At 35.3% G+C, this 23,567-nt stretch overlaps 1 protein-coding gene across 1 annotated transcript in view; it reads left to right on the top strand.

The window, feature by feature from the left end:
* The window catches only part of KLHL4 (kelch like family member 4), a 211,112-nt gene extending 204,123 nt beyond the window's left edge, over positions 1-6,989 (top strand). Inside the window, 2 exon segments of the mRNA XM_081792634.1 lie at positions 5,274-5,442; positions 6,930-6,989. Coding sequence (XP_081648760.1) covers positions 5,274-5,442; positions 6,930-6,989 — 229 coding nt within the window.
* Positions 6,990-23,567: the final 16,578 nt, after the last annotated feature.

Below are 23,567 nucleotides of genomic sequence, written 5' to 3'. Positions count from 1 at the left end.
GAGAATTTATTTGGCTGTGGATCTTTGAATGATTTCCAGAACTCCTATAGTTATTTCAGCTAATATCTATTTAATGTTTCTGTGACAGCATGAGATCCTAGAGCTTCTTAGTCTACCAGCTTGCTGACATAACTCACTAGTGATGCAACATTAGAAACAATATAAAAATCACATGAAAATCACTTTGGGTCACCTGCGTATTTGAAAGATAAAGCTGAACTTGTTATGTCCTTTATTTATATACTGAAGTACAATAAAGAAATTATATGTAATTACAAATGAAAAGGACCTTGAAAATCTAGTACATCCTTATCACCACACAGAAGTGGAAGTTGAAACCCTCTTTGGTTAAATGACAAATAGTGGCAAAAAAGATTTTGTAAAATTTGGAAATTAATCATATTTGACTTTCCATTTCAATATGAAACCAAAAGCTCAGTATATTACACTCAGGAAAAATGATATAATTAAACCTCAAGCCAATAATTTCTACTTTTATTAATGCAGAATTTTGGCATGTGTACCAAATTTTAAGCTTTTACTAAGCACGTGCATGTGTGTTTGTGTGTGTGTGTGAAGGGGAATTGTGTTTCTCTTTTAGAAAGATCAAAAATATATAGTAGAATAAATATTTGCTTAAAATCCACTGTAAGATTCCATTGTGTATATAAACCACAATTTCTTTATCCATTCATCAGTTGATGGGCATTTAGGCTCTTTCCATAATTTGGCTATTGTTGAAAGCATTGCTATAAACATTGGGGTACAAGTGCCCCTATGCATCAGCATTCTGTATCTCTTGGGTAAATTTCTAGCAGTGCTATTGCTGGCTCATAGGTTAGATTTATGGATAAAGAAATTGTGGTTTATATACACAATGGAATACTACGTGGCAATGAGAAAGAATGAAATATGGCCTTTTGTAGCAAAATAGATGGAACTGGAGAGTGTTATGCTAAGTGAAATAAGTCATACAGAGAAAAATAGATACCATATGTTTTCACTCCTATGTGGATTCTGAGAAACTTAACAGAAGACCATGGGGGAGGAGAAAGGAAAAAAAAAGTTAGAGAGGAAGGGAGCCAAAACATAAGAGGCTGTTAAAAACTGAGAACAAACTGAGAGTTGATGGTGGATGGGAGGGTGCAGAGAGTGGGTGAGGGGTATTGAGGTGGGCACTTGTTGGAATGAGCACTGGGTGTTGTATAGAAACCAATTTGGCAGTAAATTTCATATTAAAAAATAAAATAAAATCTACTGTAAGAAATTGAGAAAAGAATAGTTTCTATTGAAATTTTATTTTATTATTAATTGATCAATTTATTTATTTAAATTTTATTTTTTCAAGTTTTTATTAAATTCCAGTTAGTTAACATATAATACAATATTCGTTTCAGGTTAGAACTTAGCAATTCATCACTTACAGCACCCAGTGCTCATCACAAGTGCCCTGCTTAACACTCATCACCTATTTAATTGCCTAGATAATTTGTTGATGCCTTCTATAGACCAAAGTGTAGAGAGCATACAACTCACAAAAGATTTGGTACAAATCCACCTGTCAGAAAATATATACACACATTCAAAATCTCATACTTGTATCCATAAAAGCTAAGTTTTCATTTTAAGTAATGGTACCTAGACACCAGATTCTATTTTTATGCCTGTGAAAATATTTGAGTTTTTAAAACATAGAATAACTATAGCCTCCTCTTTATACAAACTATTGATATTGGAAAAGACTAGATCATAGACAATATCAGGAATTACTATATTTGAGAAAATGCAACTTTATTAAAAGTAGAAACAAATTCATGTAAAACTAATTATGCTATCTTAAGTTTCCATTAATACTTAAAACTGTATTGGAGTTATACATTCATGAGAAGGTGAAGCCAAAGAGTGGCCATATTCTCCATATTGATATAGAGAATTTATGTCCTTTACCAAAATATAAAAAGTTACTTAGAAGAGTTTTATACAAAATAACACAGTACTGTACAAAATTACATTTAATAAATAAAAAGTCATGAAGGTTTGTTACTATGAAAATCAGACCTGCCTTCACAAAGTTTCTTCTTAATTAAAAATTAAATCATGTAAATTTATAGACAGAAATAATATTCTAAGCACTTATAATAGCAATTTTCTTGTAAGAAATCCAAATTAGTAAGAGATTTTTATGTATATTAGAATCCATGCTTTGTTCTATTGCAGCTTTGGAGGCTTCTTATTGAATCTTCTTATTGAATCTTAGTGGTATAACTTGTGTTGCATTTGCTTGGTTCTTTGTATCTAAATGCATATGTGTAAAAAACAAAGTTTGGTAGAAAAATATGTATTTAATAAGAAAAATTCTAGAATACATAAAATAATTTTTTAATGTTTATTTATTTTTGAGAGAGAGGAGGGGGAGACACAGAGAGAGGGAGACAGATATCCAAAGTGGGTTCCGCTGACAGCAGAGAGCCCAATGTAAAATTAACTTTACAATTTCTTAAAGTGTCTATATTTATTTAAATAGGCATTCACACATGCAACTAGAAAAATATAAACTCAATTCATATTTGATATAAAAAAGTTCATAGTGCAGACTACAAAACTAAATATTCGACAAACATATCCTAATACTTAAATGTTTAATCTTATTTACTGACATAGTTAAATTTCCAAAAATATTTATTTTTAAAAAATCAGATATATTAAAATAATTAATGGAAAAAAAGAACACTTCCCATATACCAAAAAATGTATAGTATACTAGTTAAAATATTAAGTTTGGAGTCAGACCAATCTGAGTTCAAATCCCAGGTCTACTATTTACAAATTATGTGACCTTGACCCAGTTATTTTACATCCACTAACATCAGTTTCCTCATGTGAAAAAATAAAGGGATGATTATAGTGTCAACTTCATAGAGCATAATATGATAAATAATAAGGCAGTAAGCATACTTCCTGGCACCTGTTACGTACTCAGTAGAAGTTATCTGATGGTATTGTATTTGTTTGTATTGTTTTTGTAATGATTATTATTGTCATTACTATTATTATCCCCTTATTGGTGTTTTCCTTCAAAAGACCTTAAGAAAATGGCAAGTGTTAAATTATAATTTTCAAAAAATTATAATTATGGCTTTCATACAAATATAAAATTAACATGGGTCAAAGATTTTATGATTCGTTAACTAATGAGGCAATTTATATGATGTTAAAACTGAATCTTTCAAAGAATCTTTGAAGAAAAGACATAAAGACAATTAATAATACTGAAAAAAATATTAATAGACAAGGAAGTAGTTAATATCTTATAGAGAGTAAAATGCAATCATTGGGGGTCATTTCTACCTGATGGAAATTAATTCTATCTCTATCAGGCAAAATTCATTTATATTGTCATGTATAAGAATCACAAGAAAACTCAGCTTTCTACAACTTAACACCTACAGAGTTATAAAATAGTCCTGTTAGTAGAAAGCCAATCAAAAGTTCATGTTTTATGAAATTTGATCATCCTCATTTTTATGTCTGAGACAATTTTCCTGTCACTGTTTTCAACACCTAAAACACTGTTGGCCTATTAATACCTTAGGAGTCTCATTCAATTATTTAAAGTAATCATTTAAAGTTTTCTAAAATCATCACATAAACATGGTGGTTGATTCAGGGATTACTATTTCTACAATGTTGATCAGAAAATTGAGGCAAAGAAGTCAAGAAAATGATTCCTAATTTCTGTAAGTGTAGGAATAAATCCATGATGAATTGTCTTTATTTCAGGCTCCATTTTTTTTTCTACTAGAATATATATACGTATATTCAAAGTGAGGAGAGATAGAAAAGCAAAAACAAAAAGGGAGAAATGTGATGTTATTTAATTTGAAAGTGATATAGTGGCTAAACATTTACTTTAATAACTTCTCCTGTGTGTCTTTACAGATAGTAACCATAGTGCAAATGCCTTTTCTTCAGAAGATTCAACATTACCCCAATCCCTCATGTTATATCCAGATTTGCCAGATTTTTTAGCATTATCATGCACATACAGGAAAGTCAGGTTTGGATGCAAATGTGTAAAGAAACCCTTCTGTGAGCCTTGATTCCCCATTCATTTATATGTGTATTCTGTTAGTTGACTGCAGCATCAATTAACAATAGCAAATATGTTGAAAATTTTGTTTAACTAAAGCATACAGTTGTGGATTTTCTGGTTCTAGGTTTTATTATAACATCAAAATTGAAGATGATGTTACATGACACTCAGCAATATGTATGAGACATGAAAGATATTTTAGTTATTGCTGATTACAGATATTATTAAAAATATTACTGGATGTGAGACCAAGTTCAAATGGAACCTGAGATTAGATAATTTAGAGTATAATTAAAGACATCAAAAAAGAACTGAAAGGGGTAATAGAAATATAATAAAATTAGTACAAGGTAATAAATACAAAATGTCTTCTGTAAAATACACCTTTTTCATTGAGTTTTGTACCTAGGTCAATACAAAATCAGAGAACATTTCCATGTATAATTATATAAGTTTTCTTTCATTGTTTATTCCTTTTGAATTTTAGCGTTATGCATTTTTTAAAAGGCTTAAAATTTTAGGAAAGAATTCCTGGAGAAGATTTTATTACTTACTGAATTATCTTTCATTTTGCTCACAGAAAATGTTTGGAGATAAAGAATTAGCTTCAGATTAAAATGGAAAAAATCCTTCTGTTACAATAAATAGGAATATTCATGGGGGGAAAATATAGGATAAGACTATGGCCATTCTAACTAAAAACAGTATTAAAACTATTTTACTACAGTCTACAAAACAAAAAAGACAATTATATTCAGATTTACTTGAAATGTGAGCTTTCACATGATAAGATCAGGCATCTCACATATAACTTTTGAAAAACAAAGGATAAGAGAAAAACAAAAGTTCTCCAAATAGCATACTAAAAAAGAGAGGGGGCATTTTTCATATAATGTTAAGATACTAATATATGAAATTTCCTCATAGAGAATCTGAGTACTGATCAAAGAAATACATAGTATTTTGGAAAGGAAATACATTTTTTATATGCTTGAGTGACCTCTTGTGGATGAATAGAATTTTGTCATGCATTTATTTTAACACTTATTGGTCAAACTAAACTTGATATTTGTAAGGTGTTTTTAATTCCTTATATTGGATAAGTATACATTTTATTAATGCTTATTATTTTTAACACTATTGGACTTCCCTTTTCAATTGTCTTCCTAAACTTCTTAAGGTATGATCCAAAAAATGATTCATGGTCAACTGTGGCACCTCTGAGTGTTCGAGATGCCGTTGCTGTTTGTCCCCTCGGAGGTAAACTCTATGTGGTTGGAGGATATGATGGACACACTTATTTGAACACTGTTGAGTCATATGATGCACAGAACGATGAATGGAAAGAGGTACTATCATTGAAAGTATGGAAATTAGTACATTTCAGGTTTTAATAAAAGTTTAAAAAATATACTTCAGAATTAATTTCATCCTTTTCTTCTCTAGGGCCTACCCAGAATATTTTAGTAAGATTTGCAGTATTTTCTTTATCTATGCTATAGAGAAATAGTCGATCTAATTTGTCATGAACAGGATCCATCAGTACTTATATGAAAGGGGACAGCACATTCTCTTGACTTTATGGACTCATTCCTTTCACAAAAAAGTGAATCAGATCCAATAATTCAAAAGCTTTACTCTGGCTTTTTTATGTATGTATTACGACTTGAGAACTCAAGAGAAATGTCCTTGTCTAAAAATATCTGCTCCTTCTTATTGGCTGTTGCCCATGGGAAATTTTTTTTCAGTTCCATTTTTATAGATTCTATAAACTGCAACAATTTTCATCTTAATCAGTCATTCAAGGAATTTAGTGCATGATGAGAAACTGAAATTAAACCCTCTCAAGAATGCTAGGCATCAAACAGAAGAAATTCTAAGGAGAGTATAAGAAGGCCGTGAAAGGATATCTTGGGGATTCTAAAGCCAAACTTGATATTTTTGACATTTTTCCTAGTGATAACTATGAATTTATTCCAAAATATCTAATGGTGTTCTATTAATTAAATGATGGCTTAATAGAAAAAATTAGATTATGATTAATTTTTCATCATTTCCACAGACAAACATTGTATTTTATCTAACTTCACCTTCCCTTACACTGACTTCTTGCTGCTCTGTAGTGTATGTAGTAAGTTGGTTACTATCGTAAATAAATATGTGTTAATATAATGATAGTTGATAATGACTTTCTGTCTCTTTTCTCCAACAATATTATTCATTAAGACCCTCAGGAACATTCAAATTTGGCCATGTAGGTAGCTTCTTACTTTATCAATGCTCAGGACCAGCTAGGAATGGCAGATAATTTTTTTTAGCAAACAAGGAGTTGTTAGATCAAATACAATAATCAAAATGTTTGTATAAGCTTGTGGAATTTAATTTTCTGGAAATTATTGACCAGTAGCTAAGAGATCTAGATTCTATTCCCGGATTTTCACTCTTTCATTGTGTGACTTTGGAAAGAGTGAAAGAGAACTAATGGATAATGGAATTATAAACATTATCTGCCAAATTATTTTTATACATTGTCTCACTTAATCCTAACAAAAACTTTGAAGGATGAGAATTATTAGCTGTAACTTTTCAAATGAGAAAATCATCACCCCAAATCAACTGCTCCTAAAACTCAGGTCTACATAATTTAAATAATATACTCTTTCCACTATATTGGACAACTATCTGGACTGCATTTTACATCTTTATGCCACGGCAATGTTGGACCAGAATAGCTAAGGACTTGTTCAACTCCAACATGTTGTATTATATATATTATGCTGAGGACAAAGTTCATTAAAACGGTAATTTCTTTTCTTGATTTTGTTTTCTGTGTTAGGAAGTTCCTGTCAACACTGGAAGAGGTGGTACATGTGTTGTGGTAGTGAAGCTGCCATAAAGCTATCTTTATCAATAGGATGGAAACTGGTCATTTCAAGAAATGGAATAGGAAGAAGAGAGGAAGAAAAAATATATTCTTTCCTTCAGTTATTAGTCAAACATGAACATTATTGTATCATTTTAGTATGTACTTATAATTGATCTCATTTGAAAAGTCAAAGCAAGTTTTCAAACATGAATTACATATAGGTGTTAAGTGTATGTGTTGTTGCAGCTGATACTTAACATGGAAATCCAATAGCCTAGGTTTAGCCTCCTTACTAAAATTTTTAAGGGAAATCAATAGAGGCCAAGGTATGAAAGATTGTGAAAGCATTAGTAATTTTGAAGTTAAGAATATGAGAAGTTAAAAACATTTTTTTTATTTCAAAAAGTGAAAGGTACTCTATTATCTGAACTGTATAAAAAAGAACATCTAAAGTTTAGAATGTTAAGTCTGGCTTTCAGTAAGATATCATTCCCTTATTCAAAAATATCCCAAATAGATAAATTACACCTCATATTTATAAACAGGAAAACGTTTACTAGGTTGAGGCTAAAAAATAACTCATTTACATAATTTGTTATGCTGATCACAGTATATTAAAAATTGCACAGACTTCCTCTTTTACAGTACCATTTTCCAAAACACACACACAGATTTAGTATTCTTTAACATATTGTCTTATTAAATTATCAGTAAAATATTATTGTAATTTCATATATGCAATCTATATAATAAAATAGTGAGTATTTATTGTATTGATACAAACTGTGACCTCAGCTTTAGAGTGTCAGGGCCTTGTCTATATAGAAAGTAATACTCTTAAACATATTGTGAACTATGTAAATAAATATCATTAAGTTAAACAAGTTTTCAAAAGCAAAACAAGTTTTAAAGTGCAGTAAAATTGAGAATATATTCTACAATATTAACACATGGGAACACCAAAACGTTCAATATTCATGGTTAACTCTATAATTATCTTTTATGTACGAATACTTGGTTTCTGTTAATATTATATTCATCCAGAAGAAAATGTTAAGGGTATACGTACTATAAAAAAAAACTTAAAATTAAAAAAACCCAACAAAATAGCTAGTTGGTTAGTATTTTACCTTTAAATTCTTATTTCCATTTATCCCATGATAGAAATATTTAAGATAAAATGCTGAACAAAACTATATGAAAGTAACTTTTCAAGTAAACATGTGATTTTAGAATTTATGTAATATGTTCTTTTTAACAGGCTTTATATTGTAGTGTGTGAAACCAACAAATAAAACCCAGAGAGATGTTTATAACATGTACTACTAATTTTTAAGTTTTAAAAAAGAGCAACATAAGTTGCACAAATATATATATATATTTTTTCACAAATTGAATTTAAATAAAATCTATTTCCTCTGGTTATAGTGTGACTTTAGATTATGTTAAGTGCAGCTTAAATTTACTTTTTTATATTTATCATCCCAATAACTAAAATATTTAAATATAAAAATAAGGTTTCCCTCCTTTGTTTCTTATTGCTGCCACTGTCTTTAATTATAGAGGTCTATAGACATCTTCAGTTCCAGGGTTGTAGAGATGGAGACATAGAGATGCTGTAAAACTAAACACACACACACACACACACACACACACACAGAGAGAGAGAGAGAGAGAGAGAGAGAGCTCTGTTGAATTTGTTAAATTCATAAAATTCATACCTTATCCAAATCAGTGCAGACATTGACTTATGTAAACCTTTATTCCTAGAGCAAAGTCTGGCCTGTCAAGTTAAATTCAAGAGGAAATTTTTCCAATGGGAAAGGAAAGAAGAAAGGACTTATATCTATCAAAGCCTAGCTTTCCAATGCTCCAGTGACACCTAGATGGCACCAATAGGGAGACTGTGTCTACAGTCATGCCTGGTCTGGCAAGCAGAGATTGAATACTATTTTCTTGTTGGTCCAATAGGCTTGCTTCATTTTTATCAGGTATATCAGGCATTGACTAGTAGGAAGTGTATATATACACACATACAAACAAAATTCACCCTAGGGCTACTGTTGCACGGCTGTATTTGAGTATTTGAAAATTGTGCTTAGGCCACGATGGCTTAGCTGGTTTACCAGTCTAAGCAAATCTGAGCAGTTAGAATGGAGAGCTACAGACACTCAAGGCACTATAACATAACTGTGCTTGCCTCAGTCAAATCTACTTGGGAAAAGGAGTTAAATCGGAAAGCCCCTTGTTACTATGGTGTAGTAGAGACAACATACCAGGCTGGTTTAAGCTAACAAGGATAAGAGACAGAATTTGTTTATATATTCTCTCAAGGAGTGGAAGAGATGACACATTTAAGCAGTGTACTCATATTGGAAAGACAATGTTAGTTCTTGATTTTTTTGTAATGAGTATGACCTTGTGCAGGATCTCCCACTCTGCAGCCATGAGCCTGTATCAAGATTACTTTATAGACAACAGCCATCAGCTACTTTACCTGTATTTCCACAGGGCATGCATGAACTTCTAAATACCTTCTATACCACACAGGAGCTTAAGGAGAGTAGGACTCCAAACTTGACTCATTCCCTTGCTTATGTCATCCATCAACTTGACTCAGATGTGGTTTCTGACCCATTTCGATATGGAGGGAACACTGAAAGGAGGTCTCTGCCTAAAGACCCAATTAAGGTATAGAACAAAAATTCCTCTGGTTTCAGATTTTCCCTTAATTTCTATAGTAAGATTCCTACCCTGAGAACTTAGTTCAGAAAGGAAAAAAGACCATAAAACAAATGTTTTATCACCTGTTGTCATTCTGTCCTCTTTCTCTTACCAGTCACCTGAGGTAGAGGGACAGGTTTTCCAGTTACTTTTCCTTTTTTGTAATGGACTTCTTTTATATCATATCCCTTTTGCTGGAGACAGTAAACCCCAACCTGAAGGATGGAAAGAATATCTCCTCTCTATTCTGTTGAAGAAACTACATGAACCTGGCTTTCTTTGTGTCAAAGGAAACTTATAAAATGTTTTTTATAACTTTTCTTCCTCTCTTGAAAATACTTGTTTTTCAAGATTGTAACCTGATACAGATTAGGGAAAAATCCTATTTTATAGGCTAAATGTTTACTATTGACTACCTCCTTTTTGAATTCCTGTTACAATCCTAATCTCCTCCCTTACACACACACATATAAACATAGAACATAAACAATGAGGGAAATGGCACACCTAGAAAAATATGAAGTATCTCATACATTAATAAATGTTAAAAGGTAAAGTTATGTTACTATCTTCAAAAATAGTATTCCAGTGTCACATTTATTAAGAACATACTGTGGTGGGCCTCCTTGATGGCTCAGCCTGTAAGCATTCAACTCTTGATTTCTGCTCAGGTCATGATCTCATGGTTGTGAGATTGAGTCCCACATTGGCTTCCTGCTGGGTGCAGAGCTTGCTTACAATTCTCTCTCTTCTTTTCCCTCTTAATCTTCCCCTCTCACACATGCATGTATATATGTATATGTTCCTCTCCAAAAAAAAAAAAAAAAAGAATGTGTCTTAGACTAGTGGTATATATATAAATTTGGGCTAAGTTTGTGAAATCTCTACCAAATCCAGGCTTATATAATTTAGATTATATTCCAAGTAATGGAGAATCAGATTTTGGTTGCCTCTCCTCTACAAATACCAAGTGTATATTCCAAGTTCACATTTCATCTAAGGTCGTGAGGACCCTCACACAAGCATCCCAGAGCCATATAAGAAATTCAGTATCTATCTGAGTGATTTAATTCTCCTATCTAGATCATAACTAATTAGACCTTACCAGAATTGGAACACATAGGGGTTCTGGCCATCACAGAACAACCAGTATTATTTAAAAATATGCCTAAAATGACAAAATCATAAGGAGATCTTTGAGAAAAGTGATGTCATCAAATTGGTGGCATAGGAATTTCTATGGCTTGTTCTTCTTCCCACCCCCAACATCAATTCGAACAACTATTCATACGTGAAAATATCTTCACAAGAGCAAAGATTCCAGGTGAGTGATAACAGCACCTGGTTAAAGCACAGAAATAAGAATGGACACATTGAGGAGTGTATGAAAGATACATTCACACAACCTCATGAGCCCTCACCCAAGCCCAGGCATTCCATCATGGAGAGAGACACCTTCCCCATGGGAAAAGGAGAATAAAGTGAGCACCGGATTTTAGCATGGACCCAGGGTGGACCCACCACAGCACCAGGCCAACTCCTGCAGCTCTCAGTGGTGCCCTGCAGGTTCCTACAAACACAAGCCCCCCACCTACCTTGATGCTTGTTGGCTCCAGCAGCTGCTGGCAGTTCCACTAGCCCCAAATGGTGTCCTTGGCACCAAGCCCCCAGCAAGCTCCAGTGAACCCAGACCTCAGCTCATACCAGTGCTTGCCTACTCTAGTGGCCTCAGGCAGCTCACACAGCCCCAGGCAGGTTTCACTGCAGGACTTATGGTGGGATTCCACAAACTGAGGCTCTGCTCACCTCCTTATTTGCTAACTCCAGCACCCCCAGGAAGATCCTTTGGCACCAGGCTTCCTGAGGGCTCCCAGAAGCACAGCCTCCAATCTCACCTTAGTGCCTACTGGATTTGGTGGCCCCAAATGGTGTTCTTGGCCAAAGTTCTTGGTGAGCTCCCATTAAGCCAGTCCTAGGATCACTTCGGCACTTGACTATTTCAGTTTTCCAAAGTAGTTCCCATGACAAGGCTTCTAGCAGGTTAACACAAGCCCAGGCCTCTGGCTGACCCTGGTGCTTGCCTACTCCAACAGCCACAGGCACCTTGCATGACTCCAGGTGGCTTACAGTGCAGGACTAAAAGCAGGCTCTTGGTAACCCAGGCCCCTGTTGCACCCAAGTGCCTGACAGATCTGGTGGTCCTTGGTGGCTCCTGTGACACCCAGGTTCCCAATGGACTCCTAGAAACCCAAGTCCCCAGATCACCCTAGAACCTTATTTAGTGGCCCAAGATATGTCTTTGGCACCAGGAGCCAGGTGTAATGCTGTGAATCCAGGCCCCCATCTCACCCTAAGCACCTGCCAGCTCAGGTAAGCTCAGGTGTCTCCTGCTTCACCAGGTGGTCTCTTTGGCACCTGAATCCCAGTAGGACCCCACAAATCTAGGCCCCCAGATCATCCTGACACCTGTTGACTCCACTGGCACCATGTAACTCCCACAGACCCAGGTGGATTCTATATAGTACCAGGCTTCCAGCAGGACACCCATGAAGCCGAGCCTTCATCTCACACTAGTGCCTGTCAGCTTCAGCAGCCCCAGGCAGCTCCCTGATTCCAGATGAGTTCCTCAACTTCAGGTTCTCAGAAGGCACCTGAAAACTCAAGCTTCTGGCCCATGAGGGACTTGGCCAGCTCGAGCATTCCCAGGTGATCAGTGGCCACAGGTGATTCTGCACTCCCATCAGCTTCCTCAGTTCCAGGCTCCTAGAGCACTTCCATGAACAGAGGTCCCCGCTCAACTCTGTTGCTTGCTGGTTTCCATGATCCCAGGTAACTCCAGTTGCCCAGGACTCTGGCCCACTGTTGCATCTGCTGAATACTCTTACAAAAGGTTCCCTATAGCTTCCCATGAACACAGGCTACCAACTTACCCCAGCACCAGCAGGTTCCTGTGGCCTTGGACAGCTCCTGTGGCAACAGGCTTCCAACAAGCTCTGGCAAGTTCCCAGAATATTTCAGCACTGGCTAACTCTTGCTGCCCTGGATTACTCCTGTGGCTTCAGTTTCCCAAACAATGGTTGCAACCCAGGCTCTGGGGGGCACCTGTAAACCTAGAGGCTTAACAAGGCTCAGTACCAAAATGACAACCCTATCCCAGGCTTTCAACCAACCCAAACACCAGTGAGCCCAAGGTTTCCAGCAAGGAGGATGGAACACTGCCAAACTCATTTAATGAGGCCAGAATTATCCTGATACAAAAAAAAAAAACAGGTAAGAACACAAAGAATAAAAAAATATAGGCCAATATTATTGATGAATATAAATGAAAAATAACCAGAGCTCAAAAATCTACGAGGTGAACATTCACAGAATTGAAGGGAGAAATCCATTGTTGATTACTAGCAGTAGGGGGCTTCAATACCTCACTTTCAATAATGGATAGAAAAGCCAGATAGAAGAACAATAAATACGTAGAGGACTTGAATAACATTATAGGTCAATTGGACCTAACAGATACATACAGAACGTTCCAACCACCAACAGCAGAATACACATCTTTATCAAGTGCTAATGGAATATTCTCCAGGCAGATGTTAAGCCATAAATCAAGTATTAATAAAATGAATAAAATTTAACATAATATAAACAATCTTTTCCTAGCACAATGAAATGAAAATAGAAATAAGTGACAAACTGAAAAATAGAAATTTAACAAATATATGGAAGTTAAATAATACACTCAAGCAATCAGTGAATTCAAGAATAAATCACAAAAAAATATAAAATGTATTGTGATAATGATAATGAAAACACAATATACCAAAACTTATGGGATGAAGAGAAAGTAGTTGTATGAGAAAAATTAATAGCTGTAAACAATTACATTTTGAAGACAGAGAGAGAGATGTCAAATATATTTCAAATAAAAAAGGCAGCATAATAGATAAGCAACACACTTTTTAAAAGTTTTTATTTAAATTACAGTTACTTAAGATACAGTGTAATATTAGTTGCAGGTGTACAATATAGTGATCTATACAACACCCAGTGCTCATCACCACAAATACACTCTCTAATCTCCATCACCTATTATTTTGTTAACTTTTTAAAAGTTTATTTATTTACTTTGAGAGAGAGAGTGAGAGCGAGAGCACAAGTGGAGTAGAGGCAGAGAGAGGGAGAGAGAATTCCATGTAGGCTCCATGCTGTAAGTGCAGAGCCCAATGCGGGGCTTGAAGTCATGAACCATGAGATCATGACCTGAGCTGATATCAAGAGTTGGAGGCTTAACCAAGGTGCCCCCAGGTGCCTGTCTCCATCGACTATTTTACCCATCCCACCACCCACTTCCCCTCTGGGAATCATCAGTTCATTCTCTACAGTTAAGAGTCTGTTTCATGAATTGCATCCCTCTCTTTTTTCCCTTTGCTCTTTTGTTTCTTAAATTCCATAAATGAATGAAATCATATAATATCTGTCTTTCTCTGACTCGCTTATTTTGCTTAGAATACACTCTGGTTCTATTCATGTTGTTGCAAATGGCAAGATTTCATTCTTTTTTTATAACCAAAATAAAACCACCACACACCTGTCAGAATGGCTAAAATTAACCACTCAGGAAACAACAGATTTTGGCAAGAATGCAGAGAAAGAGAAACCCTTTTGCACTGTTTGTTGGAATGCAAACTGGTGCAGCCACTCTGGAAAACAGTATGGAGGTTCTTCAAAAAATTAAAAATAGAACTACACTATGACCCAGAGATTGAAATACTAAGAATTTATCCAAAGGATACAGTAATGTTGATTTAAAGGGGCACACACACCCCAGTGTTTATAGCAGCACTATTAACAATTGCCAAATTATGGAAAGAACCCAAATGTCCATTGCCTGATGAATAGATAAAGAAGATGTGATTTATCCCTTTTACCTTTAACCCATTATGTCTTCTATTCTTTCCTCAAGCCCAGGAAGTGTCCTTATGATTGTTCCTGTATGTTCCATCAGGCATAATACTTATATCTGTTTCATTTAGATCTCTGGGCACTGCCTTATCTTCTTTCCTGTGGGATAAATTCCTCAATCTTGGCATTTTTTCTAAGAGTCTACATTCTCTTCTTTGTTAGAAAAGCCAGTTATGTTTCATGCTCCTGAAAGTAATGGCTTAACGAAGAAGAGGTCATGTGGTACCCAGGGTCTGGTGCGTCAGAGAATGTCTCTGGTGCGCGCTGTGTGCACTCTGTTGTGTTTTGGCTGCTCTATCCTTTAGTCATCTGAAGAGAGTGGGCAGTGTCTGGTCTTTGGTCTGAATGTGGTGAATTTTAACTGGGTGTACTCTGGTAGATTGTGAAATAAAACTTGATACCACTTCCAACAGAATGAGGCCATGCAGAACTCTGTAGTTGGGACATGTGGTGTAGACATGAGTTGTGCTGGTCCTCTGGGAGAGGAGCTCACCTTGCTTGGACTGAGGCAATTTGGACCAAGGGCATTCCCACCAGAGCTCATGGAGGTGGGGGTTGGTGTAATCAAGTTAGGCAGCCAGTGTTGGAGCCATGCTGCTTCCTACAAGAAGCTCTGTGCTTATGCTGAATGGCAGGGGAGGGAATGGGACAAACCAGGCCCTTTGTTTCCAAAGGGGCATCTCATGAAAGCTGACTTTCAGTGATACGCTCCTGAGAAGAACGGATAATCTCCTTACTGTGTGCCCCAGATGTTCTTTAGACTATTTCCACATAGTCTTCCCTCTGGTTGTTGGCCTGCCTTCTCTCCAGAAGAACAGTGCACTTTGGGCTCTGTCCCATCCAAGTCCACTGACCTTTAAAACTTCAGGCATTAAGCCTCGCTCATTGCAGTAACTCAAGAAATTTAGCCAGTTCAATTTTCCAAGCCAGTTGCTTTTGGAAAATATTCATTCTATACATTCTCCTTTGTGCTTCTCTCTCTCTCTCGCCCTTCTCTGAAACCATGGCTCCTTCTCCTCTGCAGTACCCATGATTCATTTCTCCCCTAAACCATGTCTCCACTCTTCCTATATTCTTGGATGTGGCCTCTTCTATCCCTTTGTGGAATTTGTTTTCAGCTTTCAAGTTGATTTCTGGGGTATTTAGTATGATTTGGTAGTTATCTAGTTTTTTTCATGGGATGAGACGAACTTAGGGGCCTCCTACTTCACCACTATCTTTAGAACCCTCTCTTGATCTCATTCTTTTTTATAGCTGAATAATATTTTGAATTTTTTTTTGTCTTTTGTTTAGCTTGATTAATTTCCATTATTCTTGTTTCTAAGTCACCCATTTGTTCCTCTGCTTCCTCCATTCTGCCATTCTTTCCACTGAACATATTTATCATTTAATTCATTGAGCTCTTTATCTATGTTATATTATTACTTATCACTGTTTTAAGAGTCACTCATGTCCTCCACTCTTTTCTCAAGTCCAGTGAGTTTCCTTATGATCATTGCTTCAAATCATCTATCATTTATGTTACTTATATCTGTTGTGCTTATATCTCTGGCCTTGACATTTTCCTGATTTTTCATTTGTGATAAAACTCTCTTTCTCCTCATTTTGTCTAACTCTTTGTGTCTGTTTCTGTGTTACTAAATACGTGTCTTCTTCTCTTGAAAATAGTGACTTTATGAAGAAGAGGACCTGGAGTATCCTGCAATGCAGAATCTCCTATTCTCCAGAATCTTGCACTTCAGCAGAATATTCTGTGTCTATTTAGTAAGCCCTGCTGTTGTGTCTGAATCACTTTTCCTTTCAGTGTACTTGTCTTCACTCACTCTCTGCCTTTTGTCAGCTGTGCTTGCTCTCTGTGGTGTTAGTGAGACCCATGCAGTCTAACTCTGAAGGGGCAATCCTGCCATGGAAGTTGGAAGCAGAGCAGTGGTCTTAGCCAAATAACTGCTGAGCCAGTAGTCCTATGCCAGATACCTGAAATGTTGCAGCAGCTGGGGCTGTGTACTGGGTCAGCCAGTGGTGCAAAGGTGGAGGTGACTCACAGTGATGGCTGAGTGCAACATCCAGAGGTGCCTGGGTGCTTCACAGAGGCTGTATGCAATGCTTGAGAGCAGCTAGGCACCTAGTGGCTGGGTGGTGCACACATACATGGCCTCAGTAAAATTTACCTGGAGCCTCGGGCTGAGTCTAACAGGCTTGTAGTGGGTAAGCCCTTAGGAGAATTCATAGGCATGATGCACTGTTACCAGGTTAGGTAGCAAGTGTCTGTTCATCACTGACTTCCACAAATGGTCCTATGTTTATGCTGGGGCATGGGGGAAGAAAATTATCCCAACAAGCTCCCTCATTTTCATAGAAATGCCTAAAATCACTCTGAAATTAACATAAGCAGATCTGTCACCATTTTGCCCCAGGCAAAACTGCTGTTTTTATGTTGCCTCTCTGTAGAGGATTCTATCTCTTTAAGGGCAGCAACCCAGGTATCACTTGGGTGCAATGCTGTGTCAGTCGACTTTTAAAGCTCCAGGATTGAAATCACACTGGTTATACAAAATCACGGAATTCAACCCCTTTGGTTTCCATAACCAAACTTTATGGGGATTAAACTTCCCTGTGTGAGTTCCCTAGTATAAGAACAAGTATCTCTACCCTCTTTGCACATGCAGCTTACTCCCTTATTCAGGCATCCTCCCTCTGCCTTTCTGATGTTCCTAAGTTTTAAGATGCAGCTTCTTCTCTGTATTTAGTTGTGGAGTTTGTTCTTCCAGACTTCAGATTGCTCTCTATTTTAGTGACATGGATGTGGATGATATCTATTTGTAAATATGGGACAGGTTGAGCTCAGGTTTCTTTTACTCTGCCATGTACCCAAACTCCTCTTGCTGCTACCATACATTCAAATAAGAGTGTATATTTATGTTTATAAATCTATTCCAACAAACAGAAAAAGAAGGAAAGCTTCCAAATTCATTCTATAAGGCCAGCAATACACTGATTCCAAAACTAGGTAAAGACACCACAAAAGAGAGAGAGAAAGAGAGAGAATTATAGGCCAATAGCTCTAATGAACATACGTGCAACAATCCTCAAATAAACCAAGCAAATCAAATCCAACAATATATTTTTAAAAATCATTCATCAGTATCAAGTGGGATTTATTACCAGGATGCAAGAGTGTTTCAATATTCACAAATCCATCACTGTGATTCATTGCATCAATAAGGAAAAGGATAAAAACCATATGATCATTTCAATAGATGCAGAAAAAGCATTAACAAAGAAATTATTAATTCAGAATAAAACCTCTCAGAAAAGAAGGTTTTGAGGGAACATACTTCAACATAATAAAGACTGTATATGAAAAACCCACAGTTAACATGATCCTTAAAGTGGAAAAACTGAGACATTTTCCCCTATGGTTAGGAGAAAGACAAGATGTCCACTCTCACCACTTCTATTCAACATAGTACTGGAAGTCTTAGCCACAGCTGTCAGACAACACAAAGAAATAAAAGTCATCCTAACTGGTAAGGAAGAAGTAAAAATTTCATCCTTTGCAGATGACATTGTCCTTTATATAGAAAACTTGAAAAGAACCCCAAAAAGCTGTTAGAAGTGATAAACAAATTCAGTAAAATAAATATAAATCTGTAGCATTTCTATATATCAGTAACAAAGTAACAGAGATGTTAAAACAATCTTATTTAAAATTGCTCCAATAATAATAAACATAGAAAGAAACCTAACCAAAGAAGCAAAGATCTATTGCTTGGAAAATTATAAAACACTGACAAAAGAAATTGAAGATGACACAAAGAAATAGATGACATTCCATGCTCATGGACTGGAAGAACAAATATTATTAAAATGTGTATACTACCCAAAGAAATCTACAAATTCAATTAAATCTGTATCAAAATACCAACAGCATTTTTCAAAGAACTAGAACCAGTAATCCTAAAGTGTATGGAGCCACAAAAGACCCCAAAGAGACAAAGCAATCTTGAGAAAGAAAAACAAAGCTGGAAGCATCACAATTCTTGTCTTCAAATTATATCAAAAATCTATAGTAATCAAAATAGTGTGGTATTAGCACAAAAATAGACACAGAGAACAATGGAACAGAGTACAAAATCCCATAAATGAATCCACAAATATATGGCCAATTAGTCTTTGACAAGGCAGAAAAGAATAATCAATGGGAAAAGGATAGTCCCTTCAACAATTGATGCTGGCAAAACTGGAGAGACACATGCAAAAGGAATTTATTTGGACCACTTTCTTCCACCACACACAAAAACAAACTCAAAATAATGAAAGATTTAAATGTGAGACCTAGAACCTTAAAAATCCTAGAAGAGAGCAACAGCAGTTACCTCCTTCACATTGGCCATAGCAACTTTTTCCTAGAAATCTCTCCTGACACAAGAGAAACAAACAAAAAAAATAACTATTGGGACATCAACAAAATAAAAAGCTTCTGCACAGTGAAAGAAACAATCAACTCAACTAGAAGGTGACCTATGAAATGGGAGAAGATATTTGCAAATGACATATCTGATAAACTGTTAATATCCAAAATATAGAAAGGACTTATAAAACTCAACACCCCAAAAACAAAAAATCTGATTAAAATATAGGTAGAAGACATGGACATTTTTCCAAAGAAGACATATAAGTAACCAAAAGATACAGGAAAAGATGTTCACCATCACTTACCATCAGGGAAATGCAAACCAAACTACAATGATGTATCATCTCACATCTGTCTGAATGGTTAAAATCAACAACACAAGAAACAACAGGTGTTGGCAAAGATGTGTAGGAAAAAGTAAAACTCATACACTGTTGCTGGGAATGCAAACTGGTACAGCCACTTGGAACAGTATGGAGTCTCCTTAGAGTGTTAAACCACCCTGGGATGCCTGTCTGGCTCAGTCAGAAGGGCATGCACCTCTTGACCTCAGGTTCATAATTTCAAGCCCCACATTCAGTGTAGAGATTACTTATCTTTAAAAAAATAGTATGACCCTATGATCCAGCAAACATTGTACTGAGTATTTACCCAAAGAATACAAAGATAATCATTCAAAGAGATACATGTACCCTTATGTTTATTGCAGCATTATTTACAATAGTCAAAGTTTTGAAGCATCCCAACTGTTCATAAATTGATGAATGGATAAAAAAGAATATATATATATATATATATATATATATATATATATATATATATATCTGAATAGTATTCAGCTATGAAAGAATGAAATCTTGACATTTGCAATGACATGGATGGAGCTAGAGAGTATTATGCTTGCCCATTCCTTTGTTCCAAGAGTGTTCTCTCTGTGAATGCTGCCTCTCTGGGACACACTCTGAGATAGGCAAATAACCTCTCTAATGTGTGCTCCAGGTGCTTTTCAAATGGCTGTTTCCATGCTATATGTATTTGGGCTGTTTTCCTGAGGTGTTTCCAAGAACAACACAATGCCCTTCAGTTTCTATCTGAGCCACACCCGCTTACCTTTAGAATTCCAGGCTTTAAGCTCTGCTTGTTGGCAGAATTCATGAAATTCAGCCCTTCTTGCTTTCCAAGTGAATCGCTATGGAAATTCCTTTTCCCATATGTTAGTCTGTCTCTTCCAGTTCCCTGTGTCTGCAGCTCTCTCCTCATCACAGTGCCCACGATCCATTTCTCTCCCAAACTTTGTCTCAGCACTTCATATTTCTTATTTATTTTTAGTTGTGGAGTGTGTTCTGCAAGTCTTCAGGCCAATTTCTGGGATATTTAGGATGATTTGATAGTTATATAGTTGTATTCATGGGACAAGGTGAACCTAGGATCCTCCTACTCCACCACCATCTTTCCCTCAAGCCAAAATCTTATTTAAATAAACAATATCTTGGGTGTCTGTGTGGCTCAGTTGGTTAAGCATCTGACTTTTGATTTCAGCTCAGGTCATGATCTCACAGTTTGTGGATTTGAACTGTACATTGGTCTCTGCAATGACAGTGTGGAGCCTGTTTGGGTTTCTACCTGTCTTCACTATTTGCCCCCCCACCCTGCTCGTGCTCTCTCTCTCTCTTTTTTTTTCTCAAAATAAAAAAATAAACTTAAAAGAAAGAAACAATAGATGAAAACTTTCATAGCCTTGGGAAGAAAATAGATAATCCTGTTTCTGGGAGCACAGAATTCCAAAAAAGTGAACCCAAAGGGGTCCACACAAATACACGTGATAATTAAAACGTCAACTACTGAACATAGACGGATTTTAAAAACAGCAAGTGGGAAACAAATAATTATGTACAAGAGAAAACATAAACGTCTATGAGCTCATTTTTCAGCAGGAACTTTACAAGCCAAAAGGGAGTGGCATAATATATTTAAAATGTTGAAAGGAAAAAAGTCATATAAAGAATACTCTACACAGTAAGGCTTTCAGAATTAAATGAAATAAAGAAATTCCCAATCAAAACTTGAAGTAGTTTATCACCACTAAGCTTCTCTTACAATAAATGTTAAGTCAGCTTAAAGAAAAGGCCACAAACAGACATAAATACATTGTGAATAAAATATATACAATATAACAATAGGTATATAAAATCTGAAGTAAGGAGTATAATAGATTTTTTAAATGCGTTGAATATAAATTATTGTCAAATTTATATGCCCTGTTATATATTTAGGCTGTTACATATGAACATTATGGTAACCACAAACCCCAAACCTATAATACATAGGAAGAAAAAAAAACATAAAAAGAAAGCCAAATGGCAGAAAGTCATTAAACTAAAGGGTGAGAGCAAGAAAAGAAAAGAACCTATAATAATTACAAAATCAAACAGAAAATAATTAACAAAATGGCAATAAGTACATATGTATCAATAATTACTTTAAATATGTATGGTCTAAATCTTCCAATGGAAAAAAAAAAAACTAAGTGGAGAAATGGATAAATGAACAAGACTCATTTACATTCTGCCTACAAGACAATAACTTCTGACTTCAAGACATATACAGACTGAAAATGAAATAATGAAAAAAAATATATTCCATAAAAATAGAAGCAAAAAACCCAGTAGGGTAGCAATACTTATATCAGAAAATATAAACTTTAAAATGAAGAGTGTAACAAGAAAAAGAAAGGCATTTCAAAATGATGAATGAATCCAACAAAAGTATGTAAGAATTGCAAATATCTATGCACTCAACATGGTAGCACATAGATATATGGAGAAAATATTAATAGATATAAAGAGGGAAATTGAATGTAATACAATGATAGTAGGGAACTTGAACATCCCACTTACATGAATGGATAGACCATCTAGGCAGAAAATCAATAAGTAAAGAAAGAGTGTCTTTAAATGACAGATCAAACCATATGGACATAACACATATGCAGGGAACATTCTATTCCCAAACAACAGAGTACACATTCTTTTCAAGAGCTTGGGAATATTCTAAAAAATAAAGCACATGCTAGACTAAAAGTCTAAATGAATTTAAGAAGATTTAAATAATATATATGTATTTTAGGACAGAATGGTAGGAAACTAGAAACCAATCACACACACACACACACACACACATGCACACACACACACACATACACAGAGACCTTGGAAAAAAAATACACCTTGAAAAACCACTATCACAATGAAGGTAAAAAGATGGTAGTAAAACAAAATATGGATCAATGTACAAATCAAAGAATAAATTTTAAAAAAACATGCAGACAAAGGAAAATGAAAATACAATAATCCAAAATCTTTGGAATGCAATAAAAACAGTTCTAAGAGGGAAATTTATAGAGCTACTAGCTTACCACATACAAACAAAATCAAAGAATCTTAAATAAGTAAACTAACCTTACTCCTAAAGGAATAGAAAAAGAAGAATAAACAAAGCTCAGGGTCAGAGGAAGGAAGGAAATAATAAAGATTAGGACATAAATAACTTACATAGAAACGTTAAAAAAATCGATACAAGAGCTAATTCTCTGAAAACACAAATGAAAGTGCTAAATCATTGAAAAAAAAGAGAGAAGATCCAAACAAAATGAGTAATAAAAAGAATTGATAACTGGCACCACAGTAATATAACAGACTACAAAAGACTACTATGAAGAATTATATGCCAACAAAGTGGACAACACAGAAGAAATGGATACATTTCTAGAAATATTTAGTCTTCAAAGCTAAGTCAAAAAGAAATAGAAAGTCTGAGGTAACCAATCACTACCAACAGAATCAATTCAATAAAAAAAAAAAAAACTATGAGCAAAAGTACAGGACCAGATTGATTCACAAGTGAATTCTACAAAACACTTAAGAAGAGCTCATGCCTATTCTTCTCAATATATTCCAAACAATAGGGGAGTAAGGAGGCCATGAGGCCAGCATTACACTGATAAAAATATCAAAGACCCTACAAAGAAAAAAAAAGGATAGGCCAATATCCCTGAAGAACACAGATACAAGTATTCTCAACAAAATATTAGGAAACTGGATTGAACATTACTTTAAAAAGATAACTCACCAAGATCAGTGGGATTTATCCCAGGGATGTAAGGATCAAGTAACATGATACACCATAATGAGAAAACCAAGGATAAATAGCATATGATTACCTGAAAAGATGGAAAAAAAAAAAAGAATTTGCCAAGTTTCAACATCCATTCATGAAAAAAATTCCACAAAGTAGGTTTAGAAGAAACAGACTTCAACATAATAAAGGCCATATATTAAAAAAAAAAATCATGGCTAACATCATGGGTTAACCCTAACCCTAACCCTAACCCTAACCCTAACCTTAACCCTAACCCTATTCAGTGGTCAACAGTACCCTATGATGGCTAACATCATAGAGTTAACCCTAACCCTAACCCTAACCCTAACCCTATTCAATGGTCAACAGTA

Source organism: Panthera onca, chromosome X, assembly GCF_046562875.1.
Source record: "Panthera onca isolate mPanOnc1 chromosome X, mPanOnc1 haplotype 2, whole genome shotgun sequence".
Taxonomy (NCBI): domain Eukaryota; kingdom Metazoa; phylum Chordata; class Mammalia; order Carnivora; family Felidae; genus Panthera; species Panthera onca.
The sequence above is the reverse complement of the archived record's forward strand: the minus strand, read 5'-3'. Positions and strand labels throughout refer to the sequence as shown.